The following is a 14,154-nucleotide window of genomic DNA, read 5'->3' as shown; positions in this document are numbered from 1 at the left end:
GGGCCAAGTTTTCAGCACCTGTTTCAACTTTATGCTCACAAACACCCTAACTTGCAGGTGCATATGGCAATGTGTGTGAAACTGGGTAGTCAGTAATCTACTATGCTTACACATGAATCATTTTTATATGTACACATTTTGTTTGTGCAACGAGGGCACAAATTTAGAGGCCAGACTGAGGCCTCAATTAAAAATCTGATCCTTACAGTCAGAGGCTATCAATACTCATTTACAAAGTGACTTACATACTAGGGTAATGAATGCAAGCAAAGTAAAAACAGATTGTAAAGATTTAAAATAAAGAAATAAATAAATGAATAAATCACAAGTCTCACCAAATTTCACTTTCTTAACAGAATCTGGCTCTAATTCTCTTTCTATTAGAACTGTTTCACTTTAGCTACCTTTGTATTAGGCTTATTTCCCTGGATAATCATCTTCCTGTTAAAAAATGACCACCCGAAAACAATATTATTTACTTTCCATCTCCCTTTTCCCATCATTACAGGGAATTTGGCATTAATCTAGGTAAGGCACTGAACTGAGACTCAAGAGGCTTGGATTCAATCTGGTTCAAAGTTTTAAAAAAAGGTCTACATTAACAAACAGAGCCAAAGAGCACACCATTTTCACAGAACTTATTTAAATGTTAAAGTCTCCCAACCTACGGGTGGTATTCACAAGGAAAAGGATGGAAGTCATTGGCTCCATGAACTCTCTTGGAAATTGGCATCCCATAAAATCTTCTAATTTAAGGCAAAAAGATCATTGGATAAGTAACAAAAAAATCCCTGATATTTACAGTAGGGTTTCCTTTGTTTTTCCTGTTATATGAGTAGATGTGCCAGATTTCCCCTTAGATCTATGCATGCCCTTATCCCCATATGGATGATGACTATAGAACTTGCCTCCATCTCATGCCAAATAAATACTGATTTCTTAGTTTGCTTGTTTCAAGGGTTCAGATCTAAAATTTATGAAATATCAAAGGCCACACTTCTGTGATAAAATGTAAAAATATGATGTTTTGTACTAATATTTGAAATACCTTTGTAGGGTGGTTGGTTTTTTAAATGTTACTATGTTTATATTAAATGCTTTTGTAGTTCTGTGAATGAAAAAGCCACACACATAAAGAGGAGATACGAAAACAGAGACAGAAGCTAGTCATTACTAGAACTGGGAAAAGACTGAAAGTCATCTGCAAATGCTTTATTCAAGACGTCAGGAAACTTGTTTTTCATGCAAAATGTACAAATTATGTGCCCTGCTATACAAGCTATTAAGTAATGAAAACAGTTGTCCAACAATGTATCTGAAAAATACTGTGAAATCTATCAAGCTGCTAACAGCTGCAGCAGCCACAATGGTGCAGTCAACTAATCTCCATAAGGTATCCTGAGCATCTTTTCTCTATAGGTCAATAAATAATCCCCAGACTTTAATGTGTTGGGAGAAAGGATAATACTGTGGGTAAGGAACTGATTTGGGACTCAAGAGTCCAATTCAACTTCTGGCTTTCCTACAGCCTTCCTGTCTGACCTTTAGTATTTCAACTCTCTGTGCCTCAGTTTCCTGTATGTAAAATGGAGATATTACTTCCATTCTTCATTTGACACACACATATTTATCATTTTAGAGCACTCCTCAAAAAGAAACGATCACTCCAGTTTCTAGGAGGCTGTGAAACTGTGAAATTGTTCTGATAGCTGATGGGGTATTTTAAGTCTTCTACAGATTTCAAGAACAATAAGATTGTTTTTCTTACACACTCTGCAACCCAGAGAAATGACATCTATAGTGCTCATCAACAGGGTTCATAACCATATGTTTTGTTTCACAATGTAAAAGACCAAATATGAATTCACCTTCACATCTTCATCCAGTTTCATAATCTTCTTAATACGAGCCAGTGGGAGTTCCTGCACTCTGAAGTCTTTCTGCAGAGAGCAAAAAAAGGAGACCTCATAAACTGTTTAACACCACATAATTCAAAACGAAAGTAAGAGATAAGTGACGTTCAGAAGAATTCAAAATTGGCCCTTTCTGCTTTAAACAGCATATCTGTCTCCTGTAAGAGGCAACGATTTTCATTCTCCAAGGTAATGTAACTACAAACACTTGATGTTTACTCTCTTATCCACTTTTCCTAGCCATTCAAATTGTTACATGCTATATTGCAGAGGTCGGCAACCTTTCAGAAGTGGTGTGCCGACTCTTCATTTATTCACTCTAATTTAAGGTTTTGCGTGCCAGTAATACATTTTAACATTTTTAGAAGGTCTCTTTCTATAAGTCTATAATGTATAACTGATCTATTGTTGTATGTAAAGTAAATAAGGTTTTTAAAATGTTTAAGAAGCTTCATTTAAAATTAAATTAAAATGCAGAACCCCCCGGACCAGTGGCCAGGACCCAGGCAGTGTGAGTGCCACTGCATATCAGCTCGTGTGCCGCCTTTGGCACGCGTGCCATAGGTTGCCTACTTCTGGTCTATGTTACGCAGAAGGTCAAACTAGATAGTCACAGTGGTCCCTTTCGGCCTTTTCTAGAATCTTTGAAATAGTTACGACTTCTGCGCAGATCTGTGAATCCTTTCCAGGAAAGCTCAATGATACAAGTCTTCTCTAGGTTGTGCCACAGTTGAACAACACCTTGCATTTGGTTATTTTTAGGGAGGGAAATAATTTTATTCCTGTAAATAAGTACTACGGCTATTAGACATTGCATATATTGTGTATTTATTTTGGTTTAAAGAGAAGCATGGCATGTTGTCTGGCTACTACCAGCTAAGCAAGATTTAAGAGATCAATTCTTCACCTTTTCTTTTTCCAAATTAAGCATCAATATTTTCACCAAGCCTCTTCTAACTAATTCTGAAGCTCTATTGTATCTTTAGTACTATTTTCTACAGTTTCTCCAAGATTAGGCTGCATTTCTCTGTGTTTTATAGGAAAAAAACATTCTTAAACAGATCCCCTTTTCCCCAGAATTCTAGCTAAAGTGTGCACGCACAAAAGCACAAGAACAGAAATAAAGATTGTCTCAAAGAGCAGTCAACCAGAACAGTCTGTACCTCAGGTAACTGCTTTGACCCCCTACTACGCAATACATGTAAACGAATTCTCAAATTTGCCCCGGTCCACATATGCTGCAGCACTCAGTGTGTTGGCTTTCCTAGACATAATAATTTCATTGCCTGATTACGTGCAGGGTGGCTGGATAGGACTGTTTTATAATTGTTTTTCCCCTACAGTCCTTATTAAAATTTTCATTCAGGCAGAAGCTTACAACTCGGTATGCAACATTCTTCTAACGTGCAATGCAATAAATAGATTCACATGACAGCAGTGTTAGAAATTAAATTGCCCATACTAGGTGAGCTGTAGAATGAACCCTTACCACATGCAGATGAAGACAAACTATAGCTCTTGCATATAAGAGTTCAGTGCACTAAGGGATCAAAGTAATTAATTCTGGTCTCTGCATACAGATTGCTACATCTGTTTCTTGACCTGAGACTATATAACATGCGGAAAGGGGAAGCTTATCTTTAGACTACCATATCAGAATAGGGTTCTTCATTTCAAATGGACCATCTTCAAATTGAGCCCTTTTGTTTTCAGCTAATTTAAATTAAAACCAGAAAAGCTGGCATTTAGGACAGATTACTGTAATGTCATAGTAGAGATGTCAGTTGTTCTTGAAAAGGCATTTTTGTTATATGCCCTTATTCTCAGAGGCTTATCTTTTAAGTGGAAAAAAATTGGGTAGTGAAATCTTTATTGTTCATTCTCAGCCTATAGGTGAAAGTTTTAAAAATAAATCTGACAAAATTCTCTTCAGCTCTGCGTTATTTAAGCACGTGAAAAGTGTAGGGTTTGTGTGTGCGCGTTTGTTAAATACTGTGCACTTTGTGTTCAAGTTATTTTTAAAACTTCACACTTGCCAAACTAATTCTTAAAGTGGGTATAGTACCTTTGAAATGAAAGTTTATCAAAATTCCATCCTCAGAATCACATCCATAATACCTGCTAACTTCAATAGGAATACGCTTATATAATAACATAGGCTAGAAAATCATGAATATATTTTCTTTGAAAAATAGAAGGTAACACACCAAGATGCACTGGTCTAGCTATGCACAAGCAAGAACACGGGTATACTGAGCCCTAAACTGCCTATTACATTGACATTGGTGCTTAGATGTCAAAGTGATAAGTGTGTAGAAATATCATAGATTAAACTAAATTGGTCTAGATAACCCTGAATATTCTGAAATAAGTAATTACTGTAGAAGCCATAACTAAATATCCTGAAATTTGTGCATTTAAATTCTAACCAATAATATTGCACAAGTGTACTTCTTCCTCAGTGGATTTCACAGCCATACAGGAAAACTGGTAGGGGAAAGGCAGAGGCCCTACTACCAGTCTGTTTCAAAGTGATGTAATCAGGTGAAGGAAGAAGCTAATGGATTTCCACTGAGTAAGTACTGGGGAAACATCTGATCCCCCCAGATATGCTTTGCAATAGAAAACATTTTTTAGCCCTGGCATTAAAGCTGTAAGTGTTGCTACTAGTGAAACTTAAAAGATATAAAATATGAATTTTTTAATGTATCAAGTCAGCAAGCAAGTTTCAAATAAAATGATACAACAAAATGTAAGCCCTATTCTAGAAACAGAAAGTAAAAATCAATCAATCTACAAATTTTCCTTAATTCCAGGAAACATCTTAACAATGTTATATATTGTTCGATAGAATGTGGCAGCTATGGAGCAAAAGTGTATACAAATTTAGAAGCACTGTTGCCGTTTTACATTATGGAATTCAAACAGTAGTAAGTACATCCTATAACACATATTCCTAATCACTTGACTTTTAGTTAATCAAAGGCAGCCAGCATCCTGACAGAATCCACAACCATTCATCTACATTTATTTCAAAACTGCTTTTTTTCCCCAACAGTTTTGAATACCTTTGAAACCTTCTAGGCAATTAAGTTACAACTCTCTATATTAAACAGTTTTTGATTCCATTCTTTCTCCCCCCTAAAAGGTTTTGGTTTAATCTGGACAAACATTTATAATGGATGACTATTGTGTCTCCATAAACTATGAAATACGTAAATTTGATTTCATTATTGCTGAGCTACATCCCAAATTTTGCTAAAAGCATACATTTAGACAAATCAGCTCAGTTCAGCAACATACAGTTCAGCTACATGATGATCATTTTCTAACCCCACAGCTGAGCTAGGACGCTTCTTGCAGTGATGAACCATGCATGGGGACAAGTTCTGCCTTGAGATACTTATTCACTATTTCGACTGTTGACTCCAAAGGGACTTATCTGTACATATCTGAAAGAAGAATTTGGCCAAATGTAGTTGGTTTTTGAAAACATTTTACTATAAGACACTGAAGTAGCAGGTAACTCCTGTTGTACTGGACATTTTCTTAAGGTTTTATCACATTATCAAAGGACACGCTTACCACTGTTAGATTTCGAATCTCCTCCATGACCCGAGGCCAGAAAGACTGCAGGCTTTGCTGAGCATCACTACTGCCAGCAGCGCCAAAACCACCATCTGTGGACATGGTGATAACTAAGGGGGTGAGGGGGGAAGGGGAAGGAGGAGGAGAAAAAAAAAAAAAGAAATATTAGTAGAGATGGAGGAGACAATAGATTCCAGAAGTCCTAGAGTTTTTCCTGAATCACTTTGCAAAAGTCTCCAAACAAGACAAGACTATCAAGTTCACACAACAGTGTGTGAAACTACCTGTTCTCTCCAAAAAAGAGTCCAACATAATTTCAAAGATCTGAAGGTTGGCAAGAAGTTACTCACTCTCTTTTATTATTGGAATGCACACACTATAGTTCTATTAAATGTCTAGCCCAAAAAGACTATTATGATGTCCACTGAAGAATTAAAAGACTACCAATATTTTATCAGATCTGAAAAGCTTGCAAACTTACTAGAGTAACATCAATCAAGAACAGGGTGAGCAAATAGGAGGTCATGGCTATTTTGGCTTTCATCCACTGTGAGTTATCTACACTAGTACTGTTTTTTAAAAGTTAGAATCAACTTAATTCAACAAAATCAAAGAAATTGTTATGCAGCTACTACCCTGCATTAGCCCACACTACTGTAAATCACAAATTTTAAGCTGAGGATGTCTACTTACCCTTTTTTGTATTTTATTAAACTATGCTTGTCATTTAGCACTCCAGAACTGAAGATTGGGAAGCAAATTCTGTTAGCCTTTAGAACTATTCAGAATCTATTTCATGGATACCTTATAACCTGTACCGTCATAAGATACAAACTTAAGATGTATGCTAATACTTGCAATTGTGATCAACAAATTTACAAAATATAAAGCAACAGAATTACAATGACAGTGGAGAAGAATAGGACTGACAGGCAGATAGCTATGCAAAGTTTAAAAAAAAAAAAAAAAATCGAACTGCTACTGAAACACTGGGCCAATCCTGTACCCTTCACATGCAAGTACTTCCTGGAAGAGGCTGCAAGATCAAACCCTGTATGTGCGACTAAAAAAATGTAAAAATGAGGAGTACTTGTGGCACCTTAGCCCACAAAAGCTTATGCCCAAATACATTTGTTTGCCTCTAAGGTACCACAAGTACTCCTTTTTGTTTTTGGTGATACAGACTAACACGGCTACCACTCTGAAACCTAAAAAATGTATAACATTTAAGCCAGAAGTGGCTAACGCCGGACAAGCCCAAATATGCTCTTAAAAAGCACTTTAAATGCAAAGAAATAGCTGTATAGTAGGAAAAAAGGCACTCAGGGTGAAATGTGGTTCCTCTAGAATTTCTGGCAAACTAACAATCTTTAGCACTCTAGCAAAAGAATGCTTAAGATGTGCTGTGTTTACACACTAGAATCATTCCAATTCTGATGGCATGTATGAATTAGAGAAATGTAGAACACTCCAAGACAGAACGTGTTATTCCCCAGGCATAAGAAGTGTTTCAGGGAATGCCAAAAGAGTCACTGCTCACTTCCCAAATGAACAAAGAAATTAAATGTTATGCTAAATGTTCTCTTGGGTCATCCAAAGCTGCTTTGATGTTTCCATTTTAAAAAAGCCACTCCTAAAAGTTCAGTGGGTTGTGGGGAAAAAAACTATGCGCTGCTTTTCAAAAGACAAATCTCAACATATATAGTAATATTTGTGTCTGGTGATGTAATGGGAAATGGTGTGGCACAAAATTTAGAGCTGGCATATTAGGCACAATTCCCATTCACTTCTGATCCAATGCATATAATGGTTTATTTCTGTCTCTTCAAGCTGAAGGAGGAGCAAAGTAATTTTAAAGTTTTATATGCAACGTGGTTTAGAATGTTGTCTGAGGGAGACTACTGGTGGGCTTTAGACCCGATGTGCCAAATACTATAATTACTCTTCTAAAAGAATATTGTTAGATAAGCCTACAGTAGGATATTCATGGCTAGTTTAGTACAAACTAACTAAACTGTACGCTCATAAATTCAGGACATATTGAAAGAATTGCTGTGAATGGTTACATTTAATTTTTTTCATTTGTTGGGGTAGTTTGACAGGGCTAAATACCTACAAAAATTAGATTAACCTATATATATTTGGCCAGTATCCACAAACTTTTGCAATAATGGTAAAAATCAAGGCAAAAGCAGTTACAAAATTTCTCTGGAAACAGAAATGACCAGCAGGTTATTCAGTAATTCTAACTGCAGCCAATTTTCATAATTAAGCCACCTATGAATGAAAAATCTTCAAATATTTAAAAGAAAAATAAAAGTAAATAAAATATTTTAATTAAGTCTTGTAACTGAATTCTGAATTTGTGCATCTCTGCTTTGTCACATGAAGAACAGAAATATAGACTCACGAATGCACAAGCTAATCCTTGAAATCTGCTCTGTGATGGCAATATGCTCTTACGTAACTGAACTCACATATCCATAACACTAAGATGAGACAGGGACTTTCCCTCAACTCATGATGCAATTCACTCAAAAGGCAAAACCAACAGTTATTCAAGCTTATGCTTCAAAGATGATTTGTATTCAAATCCATTTAATACCACAGTAAATTACAAACAGCAAGAAACAGAAAAGCAAAATAAAACAAACCAAGAAAAAAATACCAGCCACCAGGAAAATATTTCTAAAACCTACATGGATATCACTAAATCGTTTTATCTAATGCTGACTAAGCCTTACAGAAATACTATGCAGTAGCTAGGGTGACCAGACAACAAGTGTGAAAAATTGGGACGGGAGTGGGGGAGTAATAGGCACCTATAAAAGACAAAGCCCCAAATATCAGAATTATCCCTATAAAATAGGCTACTGCTAGGGTGACTTGATGTCCCAGTGACCAAAATATGGATAAAAAAACCAAACAAACAGTAAAAAGTTTTCACAAACACTAAAACCAAACCAGAAATGTTTTCATGATTTGTCATTAATGAAAATAGTTTAATTAAACACTGCAGCATTATTTTTGTGCGTGAGAATAAAAATTATAGCGATTATAACAGAATGTGAAACCGACAATCTAATTAGCCTGTCCAATCTCAGCAAAATTCTGTAAGTAAGCAAAGTGCAAGATAGGTAATACCCCCAAGATAAGTAACACACACAAAAAATGTTAACACCTTCCCTTGCTTTTATTCAAGGTGGTATTGCAAAAAAGGTAAAGAATAGATTAATATCTTGGAAGTTATCTGTTTAAAATTACTACTGCCATATGAAATAAAGCAGAACCTCAGAATTACGAACACCAGAGTTATGAGCTGACCAGTTACCCACACACCTCATTTGGAACCGGAAGTATGCAATAAGACATCAGCAGAGACCAACTCCCCCATCCCCCCAAATACTGTATAATACTGTGTTAAATGTAAACTACATAAAGGAAAAGTTTAAAAAAAGTTTTGACAAGGTAAGGACACTATCTCTGTGCTTATTTCATTTAAATCAAGATGGTTAAAAGCAGCATTTTTCTTCGGCATAGTAAGGTTTCAAAACTGACTTAAGTCAATGTTCAGTTGTAAACTTTTGAAAGAATAACCATAACATTTTGTGCAGAGTTACGAACAACCTCCATTCCCGAGGTATTGTAACTAAGGTTCTACTGTACGGACTTGCTTTTATGACTCATTATTTCCAAAAGTGAAAGCTGTACCACATGAAAAAAAGTTGAGATTCCTGAATCTTTTCCTCTCAAAATAGAAATGACAGCTTGTGAAGCAGTAAGCATTGAACATGACTGTATCAAACTGTGTATCATTGCTCATATTAGTAATGAAAAGTAGTTTAGTTGCTTGTTTTTAATTGAGAATCCACTCCAACTAGACTGTTCAAAATGACAACGAATTGGTGAATAAATTACTACATATTAAACAGGAAGGACAAGGAAGTGTTCAAGTTACACTAATGAAAAGCTTTATCCTCTATTGTCTGTATCTGCTAAAGCAAGTTTTCCCTTGTATTCCAGATATACCTATTGTACAAATTAGCATAAGATACTGAAAGAGCTCAAAACCAGTTTAATCTAGTGACCCAGAATTTTAAAAAAAACCTTAACAAGTTAAAATCATATCTTTAAAGTAAATAAACACAAAACCAATATTTCAGAATGCAGAATCAACAGCCTGGTGGTTGACTCAAGATAATTGCTACTTTAAATAACTGTTTAAGATAATTATTAGGAAACTGCAAAGAGAAGGCAGTTTGAGGTTACTACAGAGCTATTAATAATCATCTCTAGTAAAAAACATCCAGTCGGAAACACGATGCACCAATGGCTAATGTGTCTGTGAAGGAATGCTATGCTGATAGAAAATATTTAAAACAAACTTGAATGTCTGCGTCTCCTAGGCAGGTTAGAACATCTTAAAACATTAATACAAGCAGTTACTGGCATAAGAAAAAAAAAAAATCATGTTTGACTTAGAACAGGGGTCGGCAACCTTTCAGAAGTAGTGTGCCGAGTCTTCATTTATTCACTCTAATTTAAGGTTTCACGTGCCGGTAATACATTTTAACGTTTTTAGAAGGTCTCTTTCTATAAGTCTATAATATATAACTAAACTATTGTTGTATGTAAAGTAAATAAGGTTTTAGAAGTGTTTAAGAAGCTTCATTTAAAATTAAATTAAAATGCAGAGTCCCCCAGACCGGTGCCCAGGACCCAGGCAATGCAGATGCCATTGCAAATCAGCTCACGTCATCTGCATTTAAGAGGAAAAGCAGTGACCAGCAACAGGGGAGGTGGGGGGACCACACCGCTACCCGTGGGCAGGGGCTTCGGAACTCACATCCAAGATCACCGAGGTGCCTTTCCGCTGCTCCGCGGGGAAGAATCCCAGCCCGGCTGCTGCCTGCCCTTCCTGGAGGAACTCCCTGTTGGAGAGCAGCAGGCTAAGAGGTCCCGGCCGCTGGCCGCGCCAGCTGCCCAGCCCGGCCGCCCAGCCCGGCTGCCAGCCTGGGGTTTCTTTCACCTAGGCCAGCAACGGGCTGAGTGGGGCTGGTGGCCAGGAACTCGGTTGGTAGCAGCGTGGCATTAAAAATTGGCTCACGTGCCACCTTTGGCATGCGTACCGTAGCTTGCCGACCCCTGACTCTGAAAGTCAAGCTGCAAAAGGAAAAATAAGAACAAAGCGAGAGGGATTATACTGACCTAACCATTTTTCTTCAGTTTAATTAGACCAAGAAGAAAAAGAAAAAAGTTCAGTGGGGAGAAAACTGTCATTTCTCAAAGTACACAATATTTTATCAAACAGATAAGTTTTGTACAATCTGCAGAACACAGATAGGTTTAAAGAAATAGTTTACAAATCAAGTTTGTAGGTGCTGAGAGAGAGAGATGGTTCTGCTTCAAAAGGATACAACATCTGCCTGTGTCAGAGAAGGGATCAAGAAAAATATATTGATTTAGCTAAACTGCTATATAGAAACTGATTTAGTTAATTTTGTCCACACAAGCAGAGGATTGCACACACTGATTTCAATTTACAAATTCCTTATGTCAGACTTGATTTAAAGTAAATCGATATAAAGTAAACAAACCAAAATTTAAATACCCACACAAGAAGACACAGTTGCACTGATTTAACTACATCAGTTTCTAGATCTATTTAGTTTTAACTGATACAAATTTATTGTGCTGACAAGGCCTAAGATTTCATTACATTTTGCCTCTCTTCCCTTGAAAACCTCTCTCTCTGGGATGTACTGCGAACCCTTGGGATCCTCATATTCCCTATTTTAAGCTCTTCTCTGCATTATCATTGTCACTATCCTTTTAGCACAGGACATGAGTGCACAAAAATGTCCAACAATACTGCTCTTTAATGTGGCCAGCAGAATCACTGCCAAGAAAAACAAGGCCAAAACCAACCTCTGTATCATCAGGTTACCATAAAAAAAAACATTTTGCATTTATACAGCACATTCATCCAATGAACTCAAAGACTTGATCACCTTTACAAACATTATTAAATCTTACAACCAACCCTATGAGGCACAGAAGTTCTACTTATCCTCCAATTTATAAAATTGGGGTTATTTTGGAAAATGGCCATAGGTACTCAATGCTTCATTTTTTTTTGCCCCAATTTTATAAAGTAAAAAATAATGAAGCATTGAGTGGCTAAGGCCATTCTCCAAAACATTCTCCAATTTTCAGTACCCTAATTTAGCACCACTGGAAGAGGGGTAAAAAAAAATCAGGCCAAAAGATATCTGCAGTTGAGCACCGAAGAGTTATGCACCCAAATCACAAGCTACATATATATATATATATATATACACACACACACACACACACATATATATACATACATACACACACGACACACGCAAGATGGGAGTTGCCTTACAAATAGGCCACTTCCACCTTAACTGGCCTCATTAGCACTGATCCCCCTACATGGTAAGGCAACTCCCATCTTTTCATGTGCTATATTACATATACTGCTTACTGTTTTTTTCACTCCATGCATCAGATGAAGTGGGTTATAGCCCATGAAAGCTTATGCCCAAATAAATTTGTTAGTCTCTAAGGTGCCACAAGGACTCCTCGTTGTTTTTTGCTGATACACACTGACATTGCTACCACTCTGAAATCTGATATACAGTAGCTCTTCTATTCATGAGGAAGACAAAACGTAGTGTTATAGTGAAACTCAATCTACTGAATAGTCACTGGAGTTTTTGTATGTCTGAGTAGCTGTTTACAGTTCTGCTTTCACTCTTTATGGAAACTTCATGTATATAACTGTGGTATGTATCCAATCATTCAAATCAGTTTCTGTACCAGATGACTGGAGGATAGCTGATGTAATTACAGACCAGTAAGCCTAACTTCAGTATCATGCAAAATGGTTGAAATTATAGCAAAGAACAAAATTATCAGACACATAGATGAATACAATTTGTTGGGGGAAGAGTCAACATGACTTTTGCAAAGGGAAATCATACCTCACCAATCTATTAGAATTCTTTGAGGGGGTCAACATACATGTTGACAAGGGTGATCCAGTGGATTGAGCATACTTGGAATTTCAGAAAGCCTTGACAAGTCCTTTACCAAAGGCTCTTAAGCAAAGTAAGCAGTCAAGGAATAAGAGGAAAGGTTCTCTCATGGATCAGTCACTGGTTAAAAGACAGGAAACAAAGAGTAGGAATAAATGGCCAGTTTTCAGAATGGAGAGAGGTAAATAACAGTGTCCCCCTGGGGTCTGTACGGGGACCACTGCTGTTCAACATATCCATATATGATCTGGAAAAAGGGGTAAACAGTGAGGTGGCAAAATTTGCCAACAATACAAAATTATTCAAGATAGTTAAGTCCAAAGCAGACTGCGAAGAGTTACAAAGTCATCTCACAAACCTGGGTGACTGGACAACAAAATGGTAAATAAATTCAATGTTGATAAATGCACAGTAATACACATTAGAAAACATAATTCCAACAATACATGCAAAATGAAGGGGTTTAAATTAGCTGTTAGCACTCAAAGATCTTGGAGTTATTGTGGATAGATCTCTGAAAACATCTGCTCAATGTGCAGTGGCAGTTAAAAAAAAAAGCTAACAGAATGTTAGGAACCATTAGGAAAGGGATAGATAATAAAACAGAAAATATCATAGTGCCACTATATAAAGCCATCGTATGCCCACATTGTGCATATTGTGTATAGACCTGGTCGCTCATCTCAAAAAAAAGATAAGAATTTGAAAAGGTACAGAAAAGGGAAACAAAAATGATTAGGGTTATGGAATAGCTTCCGCATTAGGAGAGATTAAGACTGGGACTTTTCAGTTTGGAAAAGAGATGACTAAAAGGAGATATGATAGAGCTTTAACACCTTGATCGGTGTGAAGAAAGTGATTAAGGAAATGTTCTTTAATCCTTTCTCATAACAAAAACTAGGGGTCACCCAATGAAATTAATAGGCAACAGTTTTGAAAAACAAACAAAAAGGAAGTGCTTCTTCACACAATTCAGTCAACCTGTGGAACTCATTTCCCAGGGGATGGTCTGAAGGCAAAAACTATAATGGGGTTGAACAAAGAATTAGATAAGTTGACGGCCGATAGGTCCATCAATCGCTATTAGCCAAGACGGTCAGGAATACAGCCCCATACTCTGAATGTCCCTAGCCTCTGTTTGCCAGAAGCTGGGAGTGGAAAATGGGATGGATCAGTTGATGACTGCCTGTTCTGTTCATTCCCTCTGAAGCACCTGGCATTGGCCACTGTCGGAAGACAGGATACTGGGCAAGATGGACCATTGGTCTGATCCAGCACGGCCATTCTTAGGACTCTCTGAAAATCATATATGGAGACAATAATCTCACCATTTCAAACTCAACCTGGGATTCCTTGGCCTCATTTCTGCTGAGAAAGTTATATAAACCGGACAGTCCTGTGCCCCCGCAGGATCTAGGTGCTTGCTTATGGGTCCTGGAACATCTCCCACTTTATCTAGCCTCCTCCTAATACGCAGTATGAGTACTTAGCATTTATACAGCACTATAAATCTTCAAATCACTGTAGAAAACTCACCAGTTAATCTTCACCAGACTCCAGTAAGATTTTTCCATTTCACAGATAGGAAA

General features: G+C 37.0%; 1 protein-coding gene across 1 annotated transcript in view; it reads right to left on the bottom strand.

The window, feature by feature from the left end:
• NFYC (nuclear transcription factor Y subunit gamma) overlaps nt 1-14,154 on the bottom strand; it is a 58,469-nt gene that overhangs the window by 22,528 nt on the left and 21,787 nt on the right. Inside the window, exons 2-3 of the mRNA XM_032802679.2 lie at nt 5,499-5,611; nt 1,869-1,940 (exon numbers count right to left, since the gene is read on the bottom strand). Of these exons, the coding sequence (XP_032658570.1) occupies nt 1,869-1,940; nt 5,499-5,603 (177 nt within the window). The 5' untranslated portion in view covers nt 5,604-5,611. The remainder of the gene's footprint in view (nt 1-1,868; nt 1,941-5,498; nt 5,612-14,154) is intronic.

The sequence above is a fragment of the Chelonoidis abingdonii genome, chromosome 25 (genome assembly GCF_003597395.2).
Source record: "Chelonoidis abingdonii isolate Lonesome George chromosome 25, CheloAbing_2.0, whole genome shotgun sequence".
NCBI lineage: Eukaryota > Metazoa > Chordata > Testudines > Testudinidae > Chelonoidis > Chelonoidis abingdonii.
This window is presented reverse-complemented; position numbering and strand designations above follow the sequence as displayed.